The sequence below is a fragment of the Melozone crissalis genome, unplaced genomic scaffold (assembly GCF_028551555.1).
Source record: "Melozone crissalis strain CALT ecotype California unplaced genomic scaffold, PUWL_Pcris_2 ptg000041l_1, whole genome shotgun sequence".
Classification (NCBI taxonomy): Eukaryota; Metazoa; Chordata; class Aves; order Passeriformes; family Passerellidae; genus Melozone; species Melozone crissalis.
Window position 1 is genome coordinate 4308494 of NW_026535819.1, and position 27321 is coordinate 4335814.

General features: G+C 52.7%; 1 protein-coding gene across 2 annotated transcripts in view; it reads right to left on the reverse strand.

Annotated features, from left to right (window-relative positions):
* NTNG2 (netrin G2) overlaps positions 1-27321 on the reverse strand; it is a 49221-nt gene that overhangs the window by 15316 nt on the left and 6584 nt on the right. For both annotated transcript variants that reach the window (XM_054284167.1, XM_054284168.1), the window contains exons 3-4: positions 11570-12213; positions 146-318 (exon numbers count right to left, since the gene is read on the reverse strand). In XM_054284167.1, coding sequence (XP_054140142.1) covers positions 146-318; positions 11570-12213 — 817 coding nt within the window. The remainder of the gene's footprint in view (positions 1-145; positions 319-11569; positions 12214-27321) is intronic.

Sequence of the window (27321 nt, forward strand, 5' to 3'; positions counted from 1 at the left end):
TCTGTGTACCAAGACAGAGTAAGAACCCATTTCCCTCTGGAAAGCTGAGCATCCTGCACTGATTCGAGCTGGAAAAGGACAAGATGAGTTCCTGCTCCCCTCTGTGGGGGTGATGCAGCCCAGAACAGGGCTGCAGGTTACTCACATGCATTGGGGGACCCGTTGGGGAGAGGCAGGTAGGAGCCTGCTCGCCAGGACCTGGAGCGAAAGTTCTTCTTGCACTTGCCACAGTCCTGGCCCGTGGTGTTGTGCTCACACTCGCACTGCAGGCTGCCCTCTTTGAAGGTGCACAGGTTGGCGTGGAGGTTGCATTTACATCTGGAGGAAGAAGACAGGGAAGAGCTGTCAGGTGTTGCTGTTGCTGCTCCTGCTTGCCTCCAGCCTAGTGCTGGAAATGTGCTGAGGCCAGGCTGGGCACCCCTTCCCTGCTGCTCCTGCAGGATTTTCTCACTGAACTCAGCAGTGTACCCCAGGTATCTGGTGCTGGGGTTCAATGTCCACCTCATTGAACTCAGCAGTGTACCCCAGGTATCTGGTGCTGGGGTTCAGTGTCCACCTCCTCACCCAGGGCAGATCTGCAGCCTCTCATCCACTTCACTGCCACTATCTGGCTGAGGAGCACAGAGTGTTTGATGGCAAGTCAACATCTGCAGCTGAGACTCCAGGAAGGAGTCCCCCACATGTCAGGGTGTTACAGGAATCTGGGTAATGACCTCAGATGGAGGTTTTGACTTGGAGGCAGTGTCTGGCTTTGGATGGAGGAGCTGGGCTAGCCCTGGTGGCACTCAGCCCTTGCTCCCTCTGCACTGTGCCAGAGCCAGCAGCATTTTCTGTGCACATTTTCTCCCATGATGTGAGGCTGCCCAGCACAAACCCTCCACACAGCACAGCCCCAGCCTGCTGTGACCAAAATAACACAGACAACAAGCCACCACCAGCATCCACCAGCCAGTCCCCACCTCATCAGAGAAGGCAACAACTAAAAACGCTATTCAGCAATTTGCAAACATTAAGAAACTTTTAATGAGCTGTAGTGCAGTATGCAGGGAATAATTATCTCTGTGCACAATAATTCCTGTTGCTCAGGCTCCGGAGGTGACTTGTGCAGAGCGCAGAGCCTGAGCCCATAACTCACACGTGGCTCTGGTGACTCCTGGGCCCGAGCTGAGGCCATCAGACAGAGACTTTGGGGACCAAAACATCTCATTTCATTCCAGACAGCCCATCCCTAGCCCAGCCTGACGGTTTGCCCTGCTTTGTGCAATAATTTACACTCTCAGAAGCAGAAGCATTAGACAACAGTAATGCTGTGCCTTCCGTGCAGGGGTGGGGAAGTCTGATGGGGCAGCACTTCCTTTTACAGGGCTCAGGAGATGCAGAGCTGAGGGAATGAAACAGGAAACATGGAAACAGGAAACATGGAAACAGGAAACATGGAAACAGGAAACATGGCCTGCTGCTCCTGGTGCTCTGTCTGCACTGGGATAAACAGCCTGGATTAGGCTGGAGCTGCGAGTCTGGTGCTGGTGCTGTGCATGCCCCCCATTCCTGGTGCCTCTCCCCTGTCCCTTGGAGCCCCCCAGAAGCTCCCCAGGCACCTGCCTGACCCCCTGAGGCCACCCCTGCCGTGCTCTCCTCACGCATGGCTGGATAAGCTGACCTCATGTATGATTTCTTTCTTTCCTCTCCCTCCCCTCCCTGTCCTTAATTCTAGCAAACCCCGCTCAGAGGCTCAGCATAAGCTGGATGAACAATCTCTCCCCGTTTTACAACCCTGCCCTGCGTCTGACCAAGCAGAGGAGGGAATTTTGCAGCCTGGAAAAGGGAGGGAAGGAGAAAACGTGGCTCAGGGAGCAGAGGCAGGCTCAGCACGCTGCACTTTGTGGAGATGCAGCGTCACGGCTGACAGCACCAACAGCCCTGCTGCTCTGGGACTGAGCCACCAGCGCACAAACAGGGCAAGGAGGTGGCTTTGGCTGGTGCCTCCAGCCACGAGGATGCTGCATTTCACATGCTGCAGGTCCCCTCTGGCTCTGCTGAGGAAGGGTTTGGGCTGAGCTGTGGCACAGGCGCTGCCCAGCCCTGGGGTGCTGCGGAGCTGCCTCTGAATTATTCAGTGTCCACACACAGCCTGGCCTCCTTCTCTCGCTTCAGAAGCAGCAGACAGAGCAAAGCAGGCAGGGATAGTGTGGTAAAGCAGGTTAAAGCAGGTCAGAGCCTCCCCACTGCTGCTCTGGGCCCTGCCTGAATGGGGGAACAGCTCTGGCGGCTGCAGCTCTCCTCCCTCCTGCTCTGATGGGGTGAGGGGATGGGGCAGCTCCAGGGCACAGCCTCAGCATCCCAGGGGGGTTTAGGAGCCCCAGGGGAGTGGGTGCAAGGATGGATGGGACTGTCACAGCCCTGGTTTTCCCTGCAGTGTGGGATGAGCTGCAGGGTGGTGCTTGGCTCCAGTGTTCGACCCTGTGAGTCACAGACCAGTCACAGAGGGGACATCAGCCCTGGGTGGCCACCAGCTGGTCCCCATGGTGGCCTGAGGCAGCCTCAACCAACCTCAATCACATGTGGCACATCCTTGCTCCTGGCAGGAGCCAAGCAGACATTTTGGGGTGTTTCTGGCTCCCAGGGCAGGAGAGTGAGACCTATGCAGCATTAATTTGGCTCCAGCTACAAATCCTCCTCTCCACAGTGGGACCTGGCCTTGCTGAGGCACAGGAGGGTCACAAGGGTGTGCTCCTCCACAGAAAGGAGGGTGCAGGAGGGTCACAAGTCTCTGCTCCTGCACACACAGGAGGGTCACAAGGATCTGTTCCTTCCTACACACACTGCTCCCTTGCTGCTGGGGAAGGCTGGGGGCCCAGCACCAGCTCCTGGGCCAGCCCAGCTCCCTCCTGCCCAATGGGATGGGTCAGGGAAGGAGCTCATGGATGTCCCCCAGCCAGCTGTGATAGAGCACTGCCCTTCCCAGGGGAGACCCTCACTCCCTAATTGGTGTAAACAAGGAAAATTGAGTCAATAGGAGGCAGAGGCAGTGTTCACCTTGCCTGCCTGTGCCTGGGTCACTGATTTTTCTCACTGCCAGGCCCTTTGCCACTGTGCAAAAGTTTTGTTTTCTGAGGGATCAATTTTACCAGGGAATTGCTTTCTGAATTCGACCTTTGAGGATCATCAATCTAAGCAGGGAGCTGTAACCCCAGCAGGCTGACCCCACAGCACAGCACTTTTCAGCCCAATCAACCAGGCTGCATTATTTAATGGTGAACAGCCGAGCACCCCCAGCCAGCCCCGTTTTGGGCAGAGGTTTCTGCATCCTGCAGCTCAGGCTCAGTGGATCAGCTTCAACCCCTTCCTCAGGCTCCTGTGCCTCCTCCTGTGGGCCCACAGCCCAAGGACAATGGTCTGTGCCTGCCTTTCCCCAGCCAAGGCTCAGCTGGTGGAGGCTGGAGTGAATGGCATTAGCCCAGTCCCCTGGGTGGGAGCTGCTCCTCCTGCTCATCCTCCTCGGCGCCCAGCCACGGCAGGAAGGAGAGGATGAAGGGAAAGGTTAGGAGCTGCTTAGCAATGAGGCTTAAAAATCAGCAGCGGGGCAGACACCTGCTCCGTGTCCTGCAGAAGGGAGCCATGGCCCTGCTCCAGCCCCGGGGCTGCTCCAGCAAAGTGCTGCTTGCAATATGGTCTCTCTGGCTCTGGAGGAGATCTGGGGAGGTGGGAGTGGTTCTGCTCTCTGGCTCGTGGGTCAGGGCTGTGCTGACAGTCGGCATTGGGGGGGAGCAGCCCCAGCAGGACCCACAGCACCCTCGGGCACCAGGGACACCCACCCTGGCCCAGGCTGGCAGGAGGTGACACCCTGCACTTGGCATGCAGCAAAACCTGGCTCACACTGCTCCCAGCAGGAGTGGTCAGAGCAATGTGTGCCCCAGGATGTTACAGCTTGCACAGAGGGGTATTTGCGAGTTTATTTTAGTGCAGGTCATCCAGCTCTCCTCAGAGTGGTGCAGTGTGGTTCTGATGCTGCCAATGCCTCCACCAGGGAACATCACAGAGCACTGAGGAAAGTTTATAGGAAAGTGTCCTTTTTTCCCCTTTCTTCTTTTTTTTTTTTTTTTTTTTTGTTTTTTTGTTTTTTTGGTTTTTTTTGTTTTGTTTTTTTTTTTCAGCCATAAAGAACACTTTTCTGCAATTCTCCATGTCAGCATCCTGGAGGTCACAGCAGTGAGCTGCTGGAGAGGTGTCTGGTGCCAAGCCCACGTGTGAGGGAAGGAGATGCCCACACACAGGAAGGGGGTGAGTGCAGCAAACCTGCAGCAAACCTCCCTCTGTGCTGGGAGTGAGAAAACAGCCCCTTTCCCTGAGCTTTCCTTAATAATGACTTTTGAAGTAATTTTAAAAAGCCATCCCAGCCCTTTGTTTTCCTTCCAAGGATTCTTACTTGTTTCAAAACTCCTTTTTTTGTCCTCAGCCCCATTGCAGAGCAGGGAAGTGAGGCAGAGAAAGGCAAAGAGCATCTCCTCATCCCTCTGCTTTCCTGCAGGGATGGGGCAGCTTTGGGGTGTGGTTGTGTTTACAGGGGTCCAAGGATGAGGGAAGAGATGAGGATCTGACTTTGTGTTTTAGAAGGCTTGACTTATTATTTTAAGATATATATTATATTAAAACTATACTAAAAGAATAGAAGAAAGGATTTCATCAGAAGGCTAGCTAAGAATAGAAAAAAAAAAGAATGATAACAAAGTCTTGTAGCTCAGACAGAGAGTCTGAGCCAGCTGACTGTGATTGGCCATTAATTAGAAACAACTAACATGGGTTAATCAAAGATTTACCTATTGGATTTTATAGCAGCAGATAACTATTGTTTACATTTTGTTTTTGAGGCTTTTTAGCTTCTCAGGAGAAAAAATCCCAAGGAAAGGATTTTTCAGAAAACATGCCTGTGACATTGGGGTTCTGGCACCCCCTCAGACCTGATGCAGTGACTTGGAGAGCTGCTCCATCTCCTTGTGCCTCTTGCCCAGTTTCCATAAGACAGCACTGACTGCTCTGAGCTCCTCAAAAACCCCAGACATGGAGCTGCAGAAGGTCACAACCTCCCCTGCAGGCTCCTCTCCACCAGGATGCTCTACAGGCCACAGGGATGCTCTGGACACTGCTGGTCCCATCCTGCAGGGTTCCAAACCATCACACCCCTGCTTTTCCCTGCCCTGGGCTTGGCTTTGCCCCCCTGCTCCCTTTCTGCCGGGGAGAGGCAGCTCGGAGAGGCGCTAATGACTGCGGGCCGGAGGAAGGCTTCTCAGAGCTGCTTTCCCCTGAATTGTTTGCTCTCACTGTAATTGATGAGCCTTTAATGAGTCTCACGGGAGGATGTGTTTGAAGGGAGCTCTTTCCCCGCTGTCCCCAAGGAAAAGGATGTTTCAACTGATCTGGGCTCTCGGGGAAACATGAATAACTCTTCTCCATCTCTCTATTGTCATCCTCAGCACTGCTCGCAGCATGCCCAGCCATCACTTACCCACCTCTACCTGCTCTTTTGCAACTCTTTTGGCAGCTCAGCAAAAGCTGGGAGCAAATCTTTCGGGCAAAGCATAAGGGGTGCTGAGCTTGGATTGTTTCTGGCCCATCTGTGCATGTGGAAGCAGGTAAAAATAGCTTCTAATGGCTGGGCCATGGAAGAAGCAGAGTCCCTTTGTGGAGAGCAGTTATATCAGGATTTGCCTTGCTGGGAGATCGCTCTGGCAGGGGTTTGCTGTTGCCATCAAGGGATGAAGATGGCAATGGTGGGTCATCCCAGGAGCAGGGCTGGGAGCTTCCCTGAGCCTGTGGTCCAGGGGCTGAAGGAGAGGAAAAGCTATTTTAACATATTGGTTTTTTCAGCTTGAACCAGGGTGAGAAGCTTTTGGCTTTCACTACTTTGTGCAGAGCCAAAGAACTGAAAAAAAAACCTGAGTTAGGTCAGAGGGTTGTGAGCAGGTTATTTTCCTTGTGGGTTTTTACTTTTGGTTGTGTGGTAGGGACGGGTGAGTCCTCCCAGTAGGAAGAAACCCTCCTCGCTGCCCTCCGAAATGATTTGAGGTTTGGGTTACAAAGATGAGACAATTTAAAAGATGCCAAAGTGGAGAGCACGCTGGCTGGCTGTTCCCATCCGAGAGGCTATTTATTTTAAATAAGTTGACACTCACCAGCTGTCAAGATCCTGCTGACTGGTGGAACATTATTTATATTCAAAGCTGCCTTAAAAAGCAAACACAAAACCAAAGTTCCCCATTAGGGGGTCGGCCAGCAGAAGGGAGGAAGGGTGAAGCGGACATCACATGGATATGTGAACATAAATATTTGCAGAGTAATGTGTATAAATGCTCTTGGTTTTTCTCCTGGAATGCAATAATGCTTGCAATTGAGTTCATTGGCCAAATTGAATTTGGGCTCCTGTAGAAGTCTCTTTATATTAAGTGCTTTAACATACATCACCTTCTCAGTCTATCGATGAAATTCTATTATCCGCTCAGGGCCGGACACAGCTCGGCAACAAAATCGGAGGGGGAATAAAACCCTTCACAAAGCAGAGCCAGGAGCAGGTAATAGGACCTTGGGCATCAGTCTCTGGCTATCGACAAAGTGTCAGCAGTGTCTGGGGGAGGGAGGAGCTCTCTGGGTTTCTCCCTCTCTCCCTCCCACTCAGAGTTTCCTCCCCACCTTGCTGCAGTGGGAGTCCAAAGCTTTGCAGGACTCCAGCAAACAGTTGCTGCACATTAACTTAATTTAACTATATGACCAAGAGCAAGGTTTTGCTGGAACTCAAGCTAATTCCAGCCTGGAGGAATGCCAGGGAAGCTCAGCCATCCAGCTCTGGGGCTGCCCAGCATGGAGGAGAGGACGGGCCCAGGAACACTGCTGGCACAGACCTGGCTGTCCTTGACACGAGGATGCTGCTGCTGCCTCCTGGGACCCCAGTTCTGTCTGCCAGGAGCTGCAGAAAGGAGCAGGGACGGGCACAGGCAGTGCTTGCCCTGGTTTTGTGGTCATCCCAAAGCTGCCAAGTGTGGGCAGCAGTTGGCTGAGGGCTGCAGGGGTGTTGGGGCTTGTTATTGGGGGATGTTTGGGCGAGCCTGTGGCTAATTTGGGAGTGATGCCCCAAAAATGGGATTGAGCAAGCTCAGTCCCTGCTCTCACAGATCATTCACCCCAGGTCCTGCCTGTTCTCCTTTGGTGCAGATCCCATCCTGCTCCTCAGGGAGAGATGTTCACCAGCCAGCACACAAAATCTGAGACCCTCAGCAAGAGACTCTTTCACAGACCAAACCTTTTCTCCAATTTAAAGATAGCTTTGCTGGAGAAGTCAAGATCAGCTGGAAGGTCTCCCACAACAGAGCCAGAAGAAGGGATGCCCAGCCAGGGCAAAGCAGCTCAGGGACAGCCAGGATGTGCTTTGTGCTGGCACCCCTGGTTTGAGTTGAGCTACAGCCACAGGGGAAGTGCTCTGAGCTGCCTTCATTGAGAGAGGGAGGCAGTGACCAGGAACTCATTCATCTTTAGCAGCAATGCAGTATCAATCATCTCCACATCTCAAAACTAACCACAAATGCAGAAAAATGCATCCCCTGCATGTGGGTACCACTGACCATCTCCAGCTCCTGCCATTGCAGGAGGTGCTTTTGGGGGTGGCCTTGGTCCTGCAGGTCTGGAGTGCCTGATCCTAGCTATGGCACCAGGATAACAGCCTGGCCAAAGCTGTTCTGCTCCACCAGCACCAACTCTCCAAGTCATGTGGAGAGAAAATCCTCCTGGAGAGCATCCATGCAGGAGACTGCACTGGGAACACACCAGGGGAAGAAGCAGGGGAGCACAAAGGGCCTTTCCCTTCAATTTTTTGGTGTAAGGAAAGCCTAAGAAGAACAATTGGTGAAGTGAGGAAAGGAAATGCCACTTCAAAACGAGAAACCTCATCTTGCTGGTGCCTCTTTGGCCTGAGCACAGCCTGAGAAGAGGCTCTGTTCCATGGAGCTGCTCTTTCATGAGGGATGCTCCCTCCTCCTGCCTTTCTCCAGGGACTGCTCATCACCAGCAGGATAGACAGACAGACAGACAGACAGTGCACGCACTGGGGCAGGACAGAGGGGAGAAATCCTAATAACCAGCCTAAAATTGATTCACTTCTGCTCAATCTGATTTCTCCTAACTGGATCCACATGTCCTGGCCATGGCACATTAACTTCAATTACAGCTTATTAATGTCTCCGTGATGGAGCGTGCCCTGCTGAGCACGGCGCTGACTGACGTTCTGAAGGGGAGGAAATTACTCCAGAGAGACCCCAGAGTGCCATGGAAGCACAAGCAGTGGCTCTCACCACAGCCCTGGCAGCCAGGGAAAGCTCATTCACCCGTGCCTGAGCTCGCTGCTGCACCGAGGAGAAAATTGAGCAGTGAATAGAGAGATCTGTGGGGAAAAGTCCTTCCACTTCCCTTGCCCAGCCTGCCTGGCACACACACAGCACACAGAGCAAGGGCTTGCTTGTGTCTATTCCTGTCCTGACTCTTCTGCATCTCCAGTTACTCTGCAGATCAATAGGGACAGGATGGGAGAAGAAAGGGAGGGGGGAAAATAAGAAAAGAAAAAGATACCGAGAAGAAAGAGAATAAAAATAAACTGTCAGCCATGAACAGAGAGATGGACCTGGCTGAGGAGATGCAGAGGAGACCCCGAGGGAGCAGCCCACTGTCCCCACGCCCAGGAATGAAGCAGTGACCCCCAGGATTCGCCAGATCCTCTGGCCTACAGGACAAGGGAAGGCAGAAAAACTCTTTCCCCTTGTCCCCATGTCCTTTGCTCTCTTTCTGCTTTTCCCAAAAGCTCTGGGAGATGGTGGTGAGGGGTTTTCCTTGGTGTGAAGCTGGAGTGTGAAGGATGGGGGCCAGGAAGGGACCACAGAAAGCTCTGAACCCACCAGGTAAGGCAGCAGCACAAGAAACCACCTGGGCTCATGGTCTGCTCTGAGGGCAAAGTGTTTTCTCTTCCCTTGACCATGAACTCCGGCTGGAAATGAGCTGCCAAGTGCCTCATCATCCTGAGGGCACTGCCAAAATCCCAATGCCACACACAGAGGGAACACAGTGCCCCACACTGTGGCCAGGGACAGCTCCTTCAGCCCCTGGGGCTGCTCACTCTGCTCTCCAGGTGGAATTTTCTGGCTGTGTGACCCCTCATTTCTTCACAATCATCTTCCCTCTTGTTTCCATGCCCCCTGTAGTGGATCCCTAACACCACCCCAGTTTTTTCTAGGCACTTTCCTGCTGTTCCTTCACCATGTCCTGGAAGAGGCACTGTGTGTCCATCCCCATCCCTGCCCACCCTGCCTCCCCCCTTCCCTGCACAGTGCTCCTGTCAGGCTCACATTGATTTCTCCTCTCTTCCCCTCAATAACCCATCCCTTGTTGAGCCATACACTAGATTTAATTTGGTTTTAGTCCCTGCACTGTAACTGGCTTTGCTTACAGCTGGAATTAGATTGCTTTTCAGTGCAAAAACCTGCTTGCTGGGACTGGAATAATCACAGGAGCAAAGTTAATTCACAGGGAGCTTCTCCATCTTATACACCACTTATCCACAGCTCCTCAGCTGCTCACCTGTGCCCATGGGGGATGGAAAAGTCAGCAGAGGACAGGACTGACCTGTTCCCTGTCCAGGATGAGTGTCCCAATCCCCTGGGAACCAGCCCAGCAAGCTGAAGCAGCGCAAGCAGCATCTTACTGTAGCTCAGAACTGGGGAGTTCGCGCTGACAAAAGCAGATTTCAGCGTTTTCCCAGCTCCCAGCCAAGGAAAAGCCCTCTCCTCGCGGCGGCCCTGCAGGATTAGCTCGGGGTGTGCCGGGAGGCTGCGGCCGGGCGGGTTTTGGGGAGCGGAGCCAGGAGCGGAGCCGGAGCCGCTGCAGCAGCCGCGGGCGGGCGGCCAGGGCGGCACCGCGCCAGCGCCGGGAGCGCCCGCCGGGCACCGGCCAACAAACCCCGGCCCGGCTCGCCTTGGCCACGGCTGAAAAGCAGCATTGCAGCTTGCACGGGGCGCCGGCAGCCCGGCCGTGCCCGCCCCCAGCTGCCCTCGGGGTGGATGTGGAATTTTGTAGAGGTTGCGGCCGCTCCAGCCCTGGGTGTGTTTGAGAGGGTTTTTCCTCCCCTTCCCCCTAGCTGCCTCTTTGCACAGAATTTTTAGGGATTCTCTGTCTTGAACCAAGCCCTGTCACTATTAAATGGTATTGAATTTGGTATTAAAAAGCTGACGGAAGGATGGGGAGAGGGGAGGAGGACAACTGAGAGCAAGGTGCTGGTTTGGAGAGAATCCCACCAGCACAGCCTCAAGGCCGAAGTACTGAGCCAACAAATCCTGCCCAAGATAGAAGGAAAGGTAAAGGGCTCAGAGGAGGAACGTGTTCATGGGACACCAAGGATATTTTAACCCTTTGAAGCACCAAGCATCCCCAGGCTGTGGGAGCAGTAGCAAGTCCTTGGTTATCTGCGCTGATCTTGGAAGCCAAAGCTCATTGCACAAGTACTGACATCAAACATTGAGTTCTAATTTATCAGACACACATGGAGGTGCTCTCTTACGCCTCTGCCCACATGCTTGAGCCCCCCAGGGCTCTCCCTGAGCAACCCCCACGGTGGGCACCCCAAGATGCCCCCAGCCCAGCTGAGAGCCACAGCTGCTCATCCCAGACAGGCACCACACTGTGACAAGGACCCTCACTGCTGCCTCCTGCCTGCCCTGGCGGGTGGAAAGGGCTCTCCCATCCCTCCCTGCAGCTTCCTTCCCCTTGGAGCCTGTTCAAAGCCAGCCTCGGTGGCACCTGCAAACATTTCTACTTGCAAGTCTCAGAAGCAAACGGTTTGGAATCGATACAAACGGCTCCTCTGTCGCTGTGGTGATGCTTGTTAGCATGGGGTGGGTGATGGGGAGATTTTTCCCTCTCCTGTAAGTCTCTCACAAGCTGGATGGGAAATCAGCCATCTCGGCACTTTTCCACCTTACTTTGCTTTTTCGGTTGGTGTCATAATGTAACATATGGCATCGTATAGAGAAATGAAAAACAAAGCCCAGGAGAAACAAACCCCCTCCTGCTTCCTCTGCCCCAGATGTGTCAGGGGGTTTACCCTTACCCCAAACTTCATCTGCCAGGGCTGGGGCTGCTCAGGTTGTGCAGGACTGACTGGGGTGACCCACCCTGCTTGTACTGGCAGGGAGCTGGAGTTTAGTGGGGTGAGCCTCATTCCACACCCCATATCCACCAGCATCACCCCTGAGACATCAGGGCAAAGGCTGGCTGTGTTTGCACAGCTGGGACAGGAGATTGGAGGGAGCTCAGACCCTGAGAGTCCATCCAAGCCACATCCCAGGGAGCTTCAGGAGGACAGCTGCAGGAGGACACAGCCTTGGAGGTGCCCCTGCCGTTCCCTGCAAGGACACATCTGCTGCCCTGCCCGGGGGGAAGGGGTGTTAGAGGGAGAAATAGTTCTCTCTCAGTTGCAGAAATGCTGATGGCTCAGTTTTCCAGCAAGGATCCACACCCAAAGAAACCCAGCAGCCGTTACCTGCCGGTGACTTCGATGTTGGAGACGGCGTAGAAATACTTGTACAGGTTCTCCCTCTGCACGTAGGTGCCGCCCAGGGCGGGCCTCAGCAGCCTCATGCGCAGGTCGGTGACGGTGAAGAAGTCCTTGAGCCCTTTGGCGCTCTCCAGCCGCGTGTACAGGTTGTCCATGTTCTTGAGGTCAGGGCCGGCGAAGATGGCGAAGCGATCCCGCACCTCAAAGCGGACGGTCTTCTCCTTCTTGGAGCCCGCCCAGCGGGAATACTCCTCGGTGCAGAGGACCCTGTTGGCACTGGTGGTGGAGAGGTCCCGGACCCTCCTTGCTGGCATGCTGAAGGCCTCCATGCAGTCGTCTGCATAATACTGGTACGGGTGCCAAGTCCTCCCGTTGTCCAGAGACTTCTCCAGCATCATGATGGTGGGGCGCCCGTACTCGAAGGTGATGACGATGTCGTCGGTGAGCTCGATGCTCTTGTTCCAGGACAGGGTGATGTTGGCCAGCAGCGGCTCCGGGTACCGGCGCCAGGTCACGCTCTGCCAGTAGGTGGCCAGGCCCTCGTCCTCGCTGTCGAACATCAGCTTGGGTGGGTGAGCCAGGTCGGGGTTGGAGGCGTCGCACTCATCGCTGCACAGGTACGGGTTCTCCTGGAACGACAGCAATGGTCATTGTTGGAATAGTTACCAATATTGTATATGGAATGTGCCTGAGCTTGTCTGGCCCTTGCTGCTTGACCAAATAGTGGCACTGTGGTGTTTTCACCCCAGTGACATCCTTGGCTAGCTGGATGTGTGGTGTTTCACCCCAGTGACACCTTTGGCTGGCTGGATGCTGCAGCTGGGCACGTGGAGACAAGTCCAGGCCTGCAGGAGCTCTGGTGGTGCTGGGATGGAGCTTTCCCCCATAACAGGGGCTGCTCCTTGGGTTTCCCTCTGCTGGAGAAGCTTTAAGGCGATGGTGAAGGAAAGGAGTCGGTTCTGATGGAGGGTTTGGATCCAGAGCTTTATTCTGGCCCACAGGCCTCTGAATCCAGAACAGCTCCAACAGAAGTCACAAACCATGTGGTTTGCTCACCCTTTTACCCAGGGGAGAGGGGAGGGAAGGGGTAGGGAGCCACCAACCAGGTATGGGAGAGGAAGTCGTAAGGGACAAAGGATACGTGGATGGCCCAATGCCCCCCACGGGTGGAGGGCATCCTTTGAACTCTGCCAATCACTCATGCCCTTCTGAAATGCCAGGACTGACAGGCAGCGCTCAGTAAGGGTCAGGGTGTGGAAAAGAGGGATGATTGACACACCTGGGCAAGGAATCTTCAGGGAGAAACCCGGGGTATCTGAGGCAAACCATGACATGACACCACAACAGGTCACCTGAGAGGAACACAAAGCCTGGCACGGCATGGGCAGTACGGGCACACCGGCTCTGGTTGGGCTGCTTGGGTCAAGCCTTAACTGCTGGGCTGGGCTGGAGGGTGCCAGGGCTCTGGAGGATGGTAGTTCTGAGAGCGAATTTAAGGCAGAAAGATGTGGCTTTGCCTCAGCTCTAAGAACGGCTGAGCTGTTTCCTCTGAAAGGCCCTTTGGGAAAGGGCTTTTCAATTTGGCACGGGGCAATTTTCATAGAAAGCTCCTTCCCTGAGATGGTCTCTGAGAAACCTGGGTTAAGCTTGGCTGATTTACAAGCCTAGGAAAGCTGCTCATCCCTGCAGCCCTGGAGGAGCTGAATGGCTGCAATCCCCCAGGCACACCCTGCCTCGCATGGCTCCTGATGCTGACACCATCCCTCCAGTGCCTCTGAGCACAGCTAGAGGAGGGAAACCCAATTTCTCCAGCTCCAAGCTGGGACAGAACTGAGCAGCAGCAGAGACAGCAGAGATTTGTGCTCCTGCCCAGAGGGAATGGGGTGGGAAGGATAGCTCATCCCACCCAGGTGACAATGTCCACTGCCTCCAGGCCAGTGGGAGAGAGCATACAGCCATCCCATTTTGCCCACACAGCCAGGCTGGTGTGTTTTGCAGGGACAAAAGATCTCTTTAACCTCCACATGCCCACGCCCTGAGCTGCACTAGGACACAGTGTCAAGGTCGTGATGAAGTTTTGGGGGTGGGCAGCTGTGCCAGTGCATTTATTGCTCACCTATATGTTTGTCAAAGCCCAGCACCACTGCCCTGCAGCCTCTGCCCCCAGGAGCGAGCACATGGCTCACCCCTGCCTTGGGGATTGTGTGAGGCTGTGTTCTGCTGGGTACAGACCACGAAAAACTCTGCAACACACTGCAAATCCGTGTTTTTGCATATGAAGCATCTCTTTGCTGTCACTTTGCCTCCCTCTCAGAATCAAAATCCAAAGGATTGGGGAGGGAGAGGGATTGGTATGACAGCGGGCTCTGCTGCTGTGGGACCCTGCTCAGGAAGGCAGAGGCACCTGGCAGAGGAGGAGGAGGAGGTGATAAAGCAGCTGGGGCTGCTCAGAGCTGCCTGAGGTGAGGTCTGGCTCTCCTGAGCACAGCAGCTTTCAAGGTAAGGCCAAACTGGGTGCTGTGCTTTGGTTTGTGGATGTTCTGTGCATGGTTGGGAGCCATGGGGAGGTGCTGTGTGTGGGATCAGCGTGTTCCTGCCTGGCCTGGGGATTTCCTGCAGTGCCAGGGTGTGAGGAGCTGATATTGGTACCTGGAGGCTCCAAAAAGTGACTGCAGGTTGGATCTGAGCAGGCTGGGTGTGTCTGGTTGCTGCAGGTGTGGGAAGAGGCTGCTCCTGTGTCCATGGCTGGCTTTGACCCAGGGAACTGCTGGAGTCTGAGTGCTGTGAGTGCTTTTAGGGTGCCCTGGGCACAGCCAGGCACAGCAGAGGAGGGGATCTGGCTGGTACAAGAGGATGCTTTCAGGTGCAGAGTGGGGCTGTGCTTTGGACATGGAAACCTCTAAGTAACACAACGTGCTCTGGAAAATCTGAGCTTTGCCATCTCCTGCCAGGCAACCAAAAGTCTTGGAAATGACTTAGAGCTTCTCTACTCCATGTGTGTAAAATGGGCCTTTGGCACCTCCTCAGAGCTCAGAGATGTGCACTGTTTGCAAAGTCACTGGAGGCCACAGCACCCAGGAGCCCCGAGAAACTCCTGAGGACACAAACAATTCTGTGTCTGCAGCAGCATGTGAGCAGCACAGTGTAAATAAGGCAGGAGGCTGCTCTGTCAGCACGGGGGGAAAACAGAGCAGTGAGTGGCTGATGTGTAGGTGAGAGCCAGGCTCCTGTGCAGGGGAGGCAGCCCTGGGGACACAGGGGACTCCTGTAAACACAGCACACGTTGTGTCTGTGTGGTGTGCACGAGGCTGCCAGGGAAAGCAGCACATGAGAAAACAGGTCAAAACTCAAAGTGTTTTCAGCCCAGTCTCGCTCTGACACACCCCTGCGTGGCAGTGAAGCTGCAAAAGCTGTGCTGGGGTTTGTTCCTCCTGTCACAGCCTCAGTTTGGGCCATGTGTGGCTTTTGTCACCTCTATGTGAGCTGGAAGGAAGGGCTGGGACTGGAGCTGCTGAGTGCCACCCTTCAGCAGGGAGGTTACTCACAAAAAGGTGCTTGGGTTGGTGTTTTAAAATCAAATAGCTGGATTATTTACTTATTTATGTATTTATTTATTTATTTATTTTGTTTGTTTGTTTGTTTGCAGCTGTGAAAACTGAACAAGGGAAATCAATGGAGTGCTCAGGCTTGCTTGGGTGGGTGAGGTTAAGAAGTGAGGGCACCCCACAACCCCCTCAAAGTGGGGGAGATGCCAGCTGGGCTGTGCTGGGGCTCTGAGCCACGCTGGGGGGCTCTCTCCTGCCACAGCAAGCTGTTCTGGAGTAGGGATTAAAAAACCCTGAGATATTGACATATTTAATATGCTCTCCTGACTCGTCACGTTCAGAGGAATTGTTTACCTCTGCTAATGAGACACAGCTTCCTGCTGGGGGATGGAGCTGCCTCTCAGCTCAGCTCTACAGCGGTGGCTGAGGGAAAAGGCACAAAAATCCCCCTCAGCTGAAGTGCTGGGGGCTCTGAGTGTGTTTCCCGTGCTGAGGCAACATATTGTGTTGCAGTATGGTCCTCCTGTCAATGTGGCCATACAGATGGCTTAATATGACAGCCCTGAAAAGACCATCCCAGAGGTCCATTTCTGCCACTTGTGTGAAGGAGGGTACAGCAGGTGGAGGATTGGCTTGGGATGGCAGCAGAAAACTCCCTGACAAACCTGCCCTGCTGCTCTGTCTGAGCAGAGTCTGTGTCTCAGAGCTGTCCTGGCAAGGGAACTCTTGCCATGAGCCTTCCTGTCCTTGTGTGCAGCAGGCACAGCCCTTGAGCTGGTGCGAGATGAATCTCACTGAGTATTTGCCTCTTGAGCTGGTGTGAGATGAATCTCACTGAGATTTTGCCCCTTGAGCTGATATGAGATGAATCTCACTGAGTATTTGCCTCTTGAGCTGGTGCGAGATGAATCTCACTGAGTATTTGCCTCTTGAGCTGGTGTGAGATGAATCTCACTGAGATTTTGCCTCTTGAGCTGATATGAGATGAATCTCACTGAGATTTTGCCCCTTGAGCTGCTGTGAGATGAATCTCACTGAGATTTTGCCCCTTGAGCTGCTGTGAGATGAATCTCGCTGAGGATTTGCTCCTTGAGCTGCGCCCACAGTGGCCACCTCCAGGGCTGTGGGTGATGCTCCTATCTCCCAAAGCTTTTTTGGAGTGGCCAAATTAAACAAAGAAAGGGCTCTGTGATGAACCCACACTAAGGGAACATTACCCAGAGAAAAGACTGGCCAGGATGGGAGATGGGACAGATTTCCCACGAGCAGTGAGTGGAGCAGCTGACTCTGATCAAGCATGATCCCCCTCCACATGTCCTGTCTGGAGGAACAGGGAGGGTCCTGGCAGGTCAGGGGCAGGGAGCAGAGGAGTGAAAGCCCTCCCATATGCTCATCCCAGGGAATGGAGATGCACAATCCCTGCTGGCTCCTGTGTATCCCAACCTAGGAAGCAGCACCCCCAAAGATCTCCTGAACCACCCTGATGCTCTGGGGAGGGGACAAATAGCTTAAGAGGTGCATGGTTGTAACAGAGCAAACACAAAAATAACCTGCAAGTGACAAGGTGGGGGAGAGCCTCAAAAGCCACCGAGTGACTCACAACACTACAGCTTCCTCTGCTAAAATGAAGTGTTCCTTTTTGGGGTTAGGTTTATTGAGTTGTCCTTCCTCTGTGGGATGCTTGATGCCTTTTCTGCCTGGGGGGTGGTTTGGAGTCAGCCAGGAGGGCAGGGGGGAGCGGAAACAGATGGCCACATTTTGGCTGCTCCCCTGGTCCTGGTAAGATCAGATATAGCACTATTGAAACAATTCCAGGTATTATTTTTGAATCTGGTTTCCTCCTCCAAGCTCTGTGTCCTCCAAAGAATCTGTCCAAAGTCTTGAGATATTTAAGTCTTCAATCTAAAAGTCAGGATGCATTAGCCAGGCAAACTTGGTCTCAGTGAGCTTAAAATAAACCAGTTCACTTTGAGTCTCACGCTATTAAATCAGTCGTGAGTGTCCTCACAGCAACTAAACATTGCGGATTTCAGCCTCTCCAGCTCTTCTGGTTGGGCACCTTATGGGGTTTTTGCAGCCTTGCTTAGCCCCAGCTCAGTCCAAAAGGGCAAATCTCCAGGGGACAAACAGTGAGAGCCTTGTTGAGGACACAGTGTCCTAAAAAATGGCATCATGGTGAGGTTGTGCCTCTGTGAGCCAAATCATAGAGTGGTTTGGGCTGGAAGGGACCTTTAAAGGTCATCCGGTCCAACCCCCTGCCATGGGCAAGGACATCTGCTAGGTCAGGCTGCTCAAAGCCCCCTCCAGCCTGACCTTGGACGTTTCCACAGATGAGATATCCATCACCTTTGTGGTTTTACCATGCCACTATTTTATCCCACTCTTTATAAAAGTTTTCTTCCCTGCAGCTAATCTGAATCTTCTCTCTTTTAGTTTAAAGCCATGCTCCCTTGTCCTAACACTACAATTCATAAAAAAGAGCCCTCCCCATCTTTCCTGTAGACCCTCTCCAGATCCTGGGGCTCTGAATCCTCCTTGTAGTGCTGCTCTCAGTGCTTCATCCCCAGCCTGGGGGCACACTGGGGGTTGTCCTGTTCCAGGTGCACTCAGAAGGTCCCATGAGCCCAGTCCTGGAGCTGGAATTGTGTCCCAGCCCTGGTCCCTCCTGACCCAGCCCTTGGGTTTTGCCTCCTTTTGGTGCCTGGAATCAGCTCTGGGCAGAAATGCTGCAAAAGGGATTTTCTGAAGGTGACAGCAGAGACTTGCTCCTTGAGGAGGATTTCTTAAGAAACAAGATATTGGTCTGACAAAGCAGGATGACAGGAATCCAGGATGCTGCAGAGAAGCTGCTCCCCACCTTGCCGGGAAGGGAGGAATGGGGGAAACCAGCCATAACAAAAGGTTTTTTTGTTTTGTTTTTTGGGTTTTTTGTTTTTTATTTTTGGGGTTTTTTTCCTAGCAGATAATACCATTTTTAAGGCTCATAGCATAAAATCATATATTTTTGTAGGTGCAATTTCTTGATTAATCATTAGGCTGTTGAATATTTTAAACAAACTAGACATCTGTTGTGAATGGTGAAAGCTGCACAGAAATAAGACTGCAGCTTTTAGATCTCCACGCCAAAGGGAAGCTGGAAAGCAATTGCAACCAGTAGCTGCACAGTGAACAATAATAATAATAATATTAATAATAGTAATATTAAAGGGGAAAAAACCCAACAAGATTTGAGCAAGGAAAAACGAGTAGATGATGTGAGAGTTTGTTCTGCTCAGCCAAGGATGCTCAAGCACAGCTCATACCTGGTGTGATTTGTTTAATGGTGTCTTGAGAACAGTCCTGGACTTCCTCTGCTTTTGGGGATCTCTTCTTCTTGATGGAATTGTGTTTAAGCCAAGGCCTCTGCCAAAACCTAGAGCACTCCGGGACTACTTGTTTATAATTACAGTCTCCTAATAAGAGTAATGACAAGGTCTCATCAACTTAGATGAATTTTGGAAAACAAAATTTTGTGGTTTTTTTAATTGGGGTAGGGGGATTGGAAATCCTTGGTGCATTGTAGGAAGATTTTTATTAAAGCGGAAAAAGTTAAAAGCGTTTCTTCAGCACAAAGATCAGTGCTGTTGTGTGGGTTTCTCTTGGGTACTTTCTTCTGGAGTGTTTTTTTTTTCCCTCTAAGAACTGGCTCTCAAACCCAGAGACCTCTCAGACCTTGAGTGTCTCCAGGCTCTCCTGCAAGATCTGGCACTGGTTGGGACTGGGGGCTGTTTGATAGAACCCCAAAGAGTCTGCAGAGCCAGGAAAAGCAGGTGACAGCACAGGAACCTCCTTCCCTCCTTCCTTGGACTGCTTGTGACCAAGGAAACCTTGGTCTGAACATCCACCTCCACCCAGGAGGGGACAATTCCCTCTGTAGCCCCCACCCCATCCAGCTCTGATGCTTAAGAAGATCTCAGGAGCATCCCAAGGTTCTTCTGCTTCTCTTGGGACACCCAAGGCCCTTCTGCTTCCTTTGGGACACCCAAGGCCTTTCTGCTTCCCTTGGGATACCCAAGGCCCTTCTGCTTAACCTGGGACACCCAAGGTTCTTCTGTTTCCATTGGGACACCCAAGGCCCTTCTCTTGTCCTCAGGACATCCAAGGCCATTCTGCTTAACTTGGAACCCCCAAGGCCCTTCTGCTTCCCTTGGGACACCCAAGGCCCTTCTCTTGCCCTCAGGACAGCCAAGGCCCTTCTGCTTCTCTGGGGACATCCAAGGCCTTTCTGCTTCCCTCAGGACACTCAAGGCCTTTCTGCTTCCCTCAGGACACCCAAGGTCTTTCTGCTTCCCTCAGGACACCCACAACTCTGCCTTTGAATTTCTGCTCAAAGGGCAGCAGATGAGGTTCACAAAGTCCCCGCGTTTCCTCGTGCTGCAACTGAGTCCTGAAACTGGTATCAAATTTCCTCCAAATCCTGCAAAAAACAAAGGGATCAGCAAAATCTCCGTGTGCACCTGATCCCTCCTGCCCTGCTAATGTCCTCGCTGTGGAGCAGTGTCACTGCAGGTGTCCTGCAGCCTCCTGTCCCCTGTCTGTCACAGGCAGGGCTGGTGGCCATGGGACAGGGGAGTCCCCAAGCTGCAGAGGGGACCACGGCCAGCCCACTCCATCCCTGCCTGTCCTGTGGATGTTCTGGAAAAAATTCCTCCCAAAATTTTATTTTCCCCTGTCCCTTCCCCTGCCCAGCACCACGTTGGATGGACTGGCTCCACAGGCTGTGGGGTGGAGCTGAGATGACCTTCCCAACATTTCCTTTCCTGATTTGCACTCGGCTGAGTGCCCCCAGCTCATGCTGAGATTGAGCTGCGGGGTTTCACTTCCCTTCCACGCCCTGCCCTGCCTTTCCTTGCTGCCAGGGCTCCACAGGGATCTGCATTCCCATGCTCTGGTGTGGGTCAGCACAGGGAAATCACCCCCTGAGCAGGGAAGGTTCCTGAGCCAGCTCCAGTGCCAACCACCCTTAACCTCCCCAGTGACACAGAGCTCAACCTATTTTCTGCAACACAAATTTCTGACAAGGGCCACCCTGAGTGATGTGTGTTTTGGGAGACTTCCTTGGCTTTTCTTCCAATAATCACTCCAGGACGTGATGCTGCTTCCCAAACAGAATTGCATTTACCCAGGAGAAAACACAGGCTCATCCTAATGACATCTCAGGGTGTTTTCACTCTTGCTGCTCCTGATCTGAGGGTTCAAGTGCTCTATCTGGATTTATGACAAGACAAGGTGATTTTATGATCAAAAATAACATTTGTGAGTAATTAAATCTCATGCTTTAGGGCATAAACCGTAACCTGCCAGTGGCCAGGGTGGGACTCTAAGAGAGCTGGAAATACTCTCTGACAATTAATTCTCACTCTATTCATGGGCTGGGAGGGATCAGAGGGGTGAAACAACTGTAATTAATTTACAGAGATTATTTCCAACAGCTGGCAAGTGGCATAACTCACTGCAGAGAGGGCTGGGAGCATGGAGAGGGAGCAGGAGAAACACAAGGCCCTTTTTATGCCAAAGAACCCCACAAATCCCCTTCCCTGTGAGCCCAGGTGAAGGTCTGTGCCCTCCTCTGAGGGACATGGGATCTGCCTGGCCAGGTGCACTCTTTTAGCACTGATTCCCCTGTCCCCCAAATGGGCTGTGGGCTTTCCCCAGTGCACAGCTGTGACTGGAACCTGGAGAACATCTCAGGAACAGCTTTGGGATGCCTGTCAGCATGCAGGGAGAGGTCCCTAGTGGGGCCACAGCATTGGACTGTGGGGACTCTGGGGAGTCTTTCTTCAAGATGTTAGGTTTTCTGCTTTTCTCGTTGTTTTTAAAATACCTCTTTGGTCAAGCTTTCTATTTTGGATAAGACAGGAGCTGTCTCATAAGGTAGACGAGGCAGTTTTCCCATGGGCTGCCTGAGCAGCTGCAGCCCAAGAACCACCTGGGAATGCTCCAGCAAAGCATATCCTCCACTCTCCTCTCCCCAGTGCCCCTCCAAAGGGGCATTTTGAGGTGGCCCTGTGGGTTGGAAGGTTCTAGGAAGGCACCTGGGTGTTGGTGAGGGGTTATTTTGCAGCTTCACCTCAGCAGGGGAAGGGATGGGAAGGGATGGGATGGGATGGGATAGGATTTGAAACTCAGGGAGGGCTGGTGGGGTGTTTTGCTCACCCATGTGTCCTTCCCCTGCCCCCTCCCTCCCCCAGCCATCTGCAAGGGGCTCTTATTAAGGCAGAGACAGCAAAAGGGGAGAAAACCGTCCTCGCTAACAAGCTGTTTGCTGTTTATGAGCAGGTAAAGGCAGAGCTGGGATGAATTATTAATAGGGTGGAAATGGGGTCCCTCCACAGATCTGCTGCTAATTCTGGCTCAGCCGAATGTCACACCCTCCATCTCCTCCCCGAACGTGGTTTGGGGGATTGATTGCTGCTCCGCTTCCTTCCCCTTCCTGCCGGATCCGAGGCTGTCCGAGCACAAGGTCACCCTGGCCGGGGCATTAGGACAGGCTTTGCCTGGTGGGGCTTTGGGAGAGCGTGAGTCAGCAGAACCAGCCCTGCTGGCTCTGGGTGAGACACCAGGACGCACTCAGCGAGACATTTTGCTGTTCTGCCTCTTCCCTTTGGCCTGAAGCAGACACTCATTCACCGAGCAGCGCCGCTCGCTCAAGGCTCTCGGGCTCCCTTGGGCCCGTCTCTCTGCCAGAGAAGAGATTCAAGCCCTACTCGTGGCTGCTCTTCCCCTTCCCCCTCCAGCCTGCTCTGAATTCCAGAAGCATCTCGTTCGTATTTCATCCAGGCTCAGCACTGTGCCCTTCTCTCCACCAGCCCTGGGGAGACATCGCCGTGCCAGACAGGGTGGGCTGCCGGCAGGGCAGTGTCCTGTCTCCAGATGGGAAAATTGAGGCAGGGAGGGATTTCTGGGCTTCACAAGGCATTGTGGGTTTCACCCTTCTGATGACTGAATGCCCCCAGGCACCTGCAGCAGGGCAAAGTAGTGGCTCCCTCACCCAGCCTTGATGTGAGGCTCAAGGAAATCTCTGCTCTCATCCCACGCTGTGTCTGAAACTCTCCCTGTGCTCTGGCAGCACCTCATGAAAAGGGTCTGAACTGGTCTTTGCACTGTAAATGACACAACTTGGACATCCAGGCAGGAAGCATCCTCTCCACAAAGGGAGGATCCAGAGGGAGACGTAGCTTGTCCCACACAAGGGCTGACCCAAGTCACCTGTCCACCCTGGCACCGCAGCTCCTGCACCGACACAAATCCCCTCACGCCCACTCTGGCTGAGCCAGAAACAGAAAATCTGGTTACAGGAGGAATTTCAGCCTCCAGCCTGAACCCAGCCCAGCCCAGGGGTGACCTCTCCAAGAAGGGCCCCTGGAAGCAGCACCTCCATTTCCAAAGCCCAGGGATGGCCTGGGAGCAGCTCTGCTGCTGTGCTGGATGCCCTGCCCCGCACCCTGTCCTGAGAGGCATCTGTAGATGGTTTGGGGGCGGCACAAGGGTTAACCCTGCCCGGAAAATTCCACTCCTAAGCAGATAATCTCATCTGTGCTGGGTGTACACACACATCACCCGCAGCAGCCCGGCCTCCCATGGAATCGTTTTTGAGCAGCTCTTTCTTGGTGAAGTGCTAATCCCCCGGTGAGCTGCTCTAACCCCATCCCTCCTGCTGCCCTGGGCTCACCTCCACCCCCACCTCCCTGCCAGGCTGCACCCCTCAGCCTCCCCCTTGGGCACTGTGGGGTGACCTAGAGCCTGGCATCAGATGAACCAGACACCCCTCAGCTGGCAGCCACGGGCACGCGTTCAAAAATCAGCAGATTAATCCCATTGACTGCTTTTTAGCTTGTCTCCAAACTCAGACTTTCTGTACTGGGGACTTGCAAGCTTTGCTCTTCCCAGGGCACTTCCCTGAAGCTTGTTTACAAATTAAGCTGCTTGGATTCCACCCCATCCCTTCCCTGCCAGATTATGAAGGCCTTGCATCTTGCCACAGAGATGTATTTGTGTCCGCAGCCCCTAGCAGCAGGAGCACAGCAGCAGCGACCTCTGTGCAGGGCTGCGAGTGCATTATTGATTCAGGACTAAGAAATTGCTTAGGAAGTAGGAAAAGTGTCCTGCTCTCTAAAAGCTTGTGCGCCTTGTAAGCTCAATACATGCAGCCTTTGCAGAGAGGCTCGCTACGCCGCTATTAATAATTTATTCTGTAAGAGAGGCCCTGATAGTTTGAATGGGGGAGGGCAGGATGCAGAGCCCGGGGGTGGCAAAGGGGAGGGATTGAAGGCTCCGCTGTGCTTCTCAAATGGAGGTGCAGATGTTGCCCAGAGCCTGGGTGGAGGGGGCACAGCTGGGTGATGGGTACCCCTGCACCCACGCCAGCCTCTGAGCAGGGCTCCTGTGTCTGTCTGCTGCATCAAGAGCTCTGCCTTGGCTGCTGTGGGAAAAGCATTTGGCTGCTTTGTGCTCTGTGTCAGGGGAACAATTCAGCAGGTGCCTGTCAGGGGTTTGGATTGAGTTGTGTCAGCCCAAAACATGTCCTGGCTGTCCCTGAGACCCCGACAGCGATCCTCTCCTCAGGCAGGGCTCCCCAAACCTCCTGACTGGCAGCACTACAGAGCTGGAGCAGCTGACTCAGCCAGCAGATGGGGAGTTACAAACCCTTTGGCTGGAGTAGAAACCAGTTGAATCTGTGCTGATTCTGCCTTTGGGACGTGGCAGTGCCAAGGCAGGACTGGACACGGTGGTGGCAGCATCCCTGTGGAGCCCAGAACAGGACAGCAGTGACCCCACTGCTCTGGAGTGTGCAGAACCTTGGCTGGAGCTGCTCCATGGAGGGGAGCAGAGGGAAAGCTGCTCCTGAGAGGCTCCTGCATGGCTGGGGATGAGACCCAGCCTGGTGTCTCTGCAGCACTGAGCTCCTGGGCCAGCAGCCCCCTGTGGGACAGCTGAGCAATGCAGAAATCCACCCCTGAGCCAAGAGGCAGAGGTTCCCTAAGCCTGGCTGCGGGTGGCACTGGGCAGATGTGCAGAGGCACTGGTGCCAAACGGGGCAGGGCAGGAACAGGGTCAGGGCTGCAATTGTCCCCTCTGGCCCTGCCTGGAAGAGTGGGAACAAATGGGAACCTCATGGGACGTGTCTGAGGCTGCAGGGCATGGCTTATCTGGGGTAAAGACTAGGAGTCCAAATTCCTGTTTGCCAGGGCTTTGCAGGCAGTAGCTTCTCCCCAGAGACATCTCCAGAATGGTCAGCCAGCAGTGCTGTGTGGTTTGGGGACAAAAAAGCCTCTTTGGGGTTTTCCAACACAGAAATCTGTGCTCTGTGTTGACCTGCCTGAGTAACTGGGTCATCCAAAGCTCCACAGCTCAAAGGGCTGATGGTAAAAGGGTGATTTGGGATCTGAAACTAAGATCTGAAACTTAGAACTGGACTTTCACTTGGGGAAACTACAGAGTGGTAGGATAGCACCTCTTCCCACTCAGGCAGGATTTTCTGTAGGGAGAAATCCTTTTAAAGTGTATTGAAAATCATGTCCATGCTATAGAATATGATGCAGATTTAAAAATAAATAAATAGAAAGGATTTTCCTGAATATCTTTGGCTTCAAAAGTTGCCTATGGAAAGCTGTGGTAGCTGGAGCTGCTGTATAAGGGCTGCTGCAAGAACTGCTCTCCCAGCTCTGGCCACACTTGCCAGCAAGTCTTCAGTCCATTCTCTTCTCTTTTTCCCATCTGGACACTGTTCCCTTTGAAGAGCAAAGCTTTTCTTAAAAGTAGCTTATTCTTCCTGAATACTTCAAGGTAGGGGAAAACTTTCTTGCTCACTGTACCAATTAAATTTACTTGACAGCTTCATTTTTATCACTGTGTCTTTTCCATCAGCAGTTGGAAATGATCCTTGTTAGGGGAGTAGCATCCCACTTTACAACAAGATGAATCCCGAACTGGGCATTTAAGGAAGTTGTTACAGGCTGTTGAGGGAAAATCCAGTTTGCTCAGCACTCTCTAATTTGAAGCTGAATTGTATTCTTTCATTTTTCTGTGAAGCCTTTCCTTTTAAAACACCCAGATCCTGCTGCACTCTGAAGTAGCCTCAGTGGCAGGAGAAGAGCAGTGTGTAATTTGCTGAGCAGCTAATAATGTACAACCCAAGGGTCTGGCCCCAAGGGCAAGGAGCCACTGATCCTGACTTCAAACAGTGTCCTCTGCAGCAACCCTGGTGCTGAGGAGTGATTAAGGGTGGGAACAGAACCAAAAGGCTCCAGCTCTTTCTTCCACACTCAAAAGCAGCGCCACAATGGGCGCAAGGGGTGGATTGGGAGACCTTCCTCAGGTTGGAAATGGCAGCAAGTTCTTTTCCAGGCTTTCCTTAAAGGAAAGGGGAGAATTTTCCAGGTGTTAATTTAAGGGATTGGAGGGGCCGTTAGCACTTTGCAGATGGGAAAAGAAAGTCACTTCTTTCCTTCCCTACAGCCCTGCCAGGGGTGTACAGTTGATCTGACAGCACAGTGAATTTCTTGTCCTGCTGAATTCTGTCATAAAGGCAAAATGATCATCCTCAGGGCCATACAGGTTCCACAATGAAGGGCAAAGGGGAGTTCCAGCTCCCTGTGCTACAACCAAGGATGAGTTTGCCACCAGCAGTGGGTAGTGCTGATTTATTCAAGGAGGAGAGAGAATATCCGCTTTTCTTGGAAAGGATTTTCCATTGGACTTGTATACAGGCTCTGCTTAGCCCAAAGGATGTCCTTGAACCCTCGGGCAGTGAATACCTTGTGCTTTGCCCCCTGGTTCTACTCAAAACAAGGCAGAACTCTGGTGGGCTGGGAAAGGGCTGTGGGTCTGTGCTCAGGGTACCAGAAGGGATGAATCCATCCTTTAACCACCAGAACATGCTTCAGCTTTAGAAATGCTTTTGGAACAGCATTGCTGAAGCAATTATTCTTCCCTTCTTACTTTAAAATCTTTGGCTTTTCCCTTCTTATTTTAAAAACTTTTGGCTTTTAATCATCCCTAAACCCACAATCCCTTGTTTGCCCCTAAACAGATGTACAAAGATATAGACGGGTAGAGTTGTATGAGATGAGCTAAAAATGCAAGGAAAAGGATTTCTTATCCCAAAGGTTTGTCTGCTTTTTCCAATTTTAGCACCCAATCCACAGGAGAAACAGTCCTTTAGTACAAGCCTTATAACCACATGTCATTCAGAAAAGTTTAGCTAAGAATTAAACTAAACATCCAATTTGGCTGCATGTGTAATGAATAAATAAAGCCTTTTCCTTTCATGTGCCCGTGCCAAAGTCAACAAGCTCTATTAGCTGATGAAACAATGCTGACGCCAAATAAAAATACCCCTGACCCATCAATATGGGCTGAGAGCTCGGCCCTGCATCAAAGAGTGCTGTCAGAACAAGAAATACTGTCTTGACACTTCTGGGGGGAGGAAAAACTCCCATTCCTGCACAAGGTGGGTTCCCTGTGCTCTCACTGGGATGTCAAGGAGCAGCAAAACCATCCCATAATGACTGTCTGTTAGGGACACCTCTCTTTATTTCTGCTGGAATAATTTGGAAACCCCTTGAGCTGCAAGGAGCTGGGCTTTGGTGTTTGCTTGCCCCCACTGTGTGTGAATTCCCCACAAAACCTGAGGAATTTTTATCCTGTGTGCAAAACGCTGATGCTTGGAAATGAAACTCCCAAAGGGCCCTGCTCAAAGAAGTGTTTCAGCATCTCAGAGCACCTCAGCACCTGGGAGCAGCCTGCCAGCTGTGCCACCCTCCTCCTCCTCCTGCCCACGAGGGTGGGAAGGTGAAGGAACACGAGATCTCCCCTCTGCCCCATGGGGATGTGCAGCTTGGCCGTTTCCCAGCTGGGCCTGCCCTGCAAACCCCTCTCCTTTGAAATCCACATTCAGTTGCTCTGTGCCGTGCCCTGCCTGTGATCTTTGAAGTCTCACCCCTCCCTCGACACTCTTGGTTTAAAAGATCTGTTCCCTATTAGTTTTCAGTCACACTTTTAGTTTCATTCAGGCTTTTATTTACTTATCCATCTTTCTTCCTGCTCCCACCATTCCCCCTGCCCTGCCAGGAGGCAAAGTACAATTCATTTTTCAGGTGACCCTGCCAGGAAGGCATTGCCACGAATAGGAACAGGTCCAGAAACTGCGGA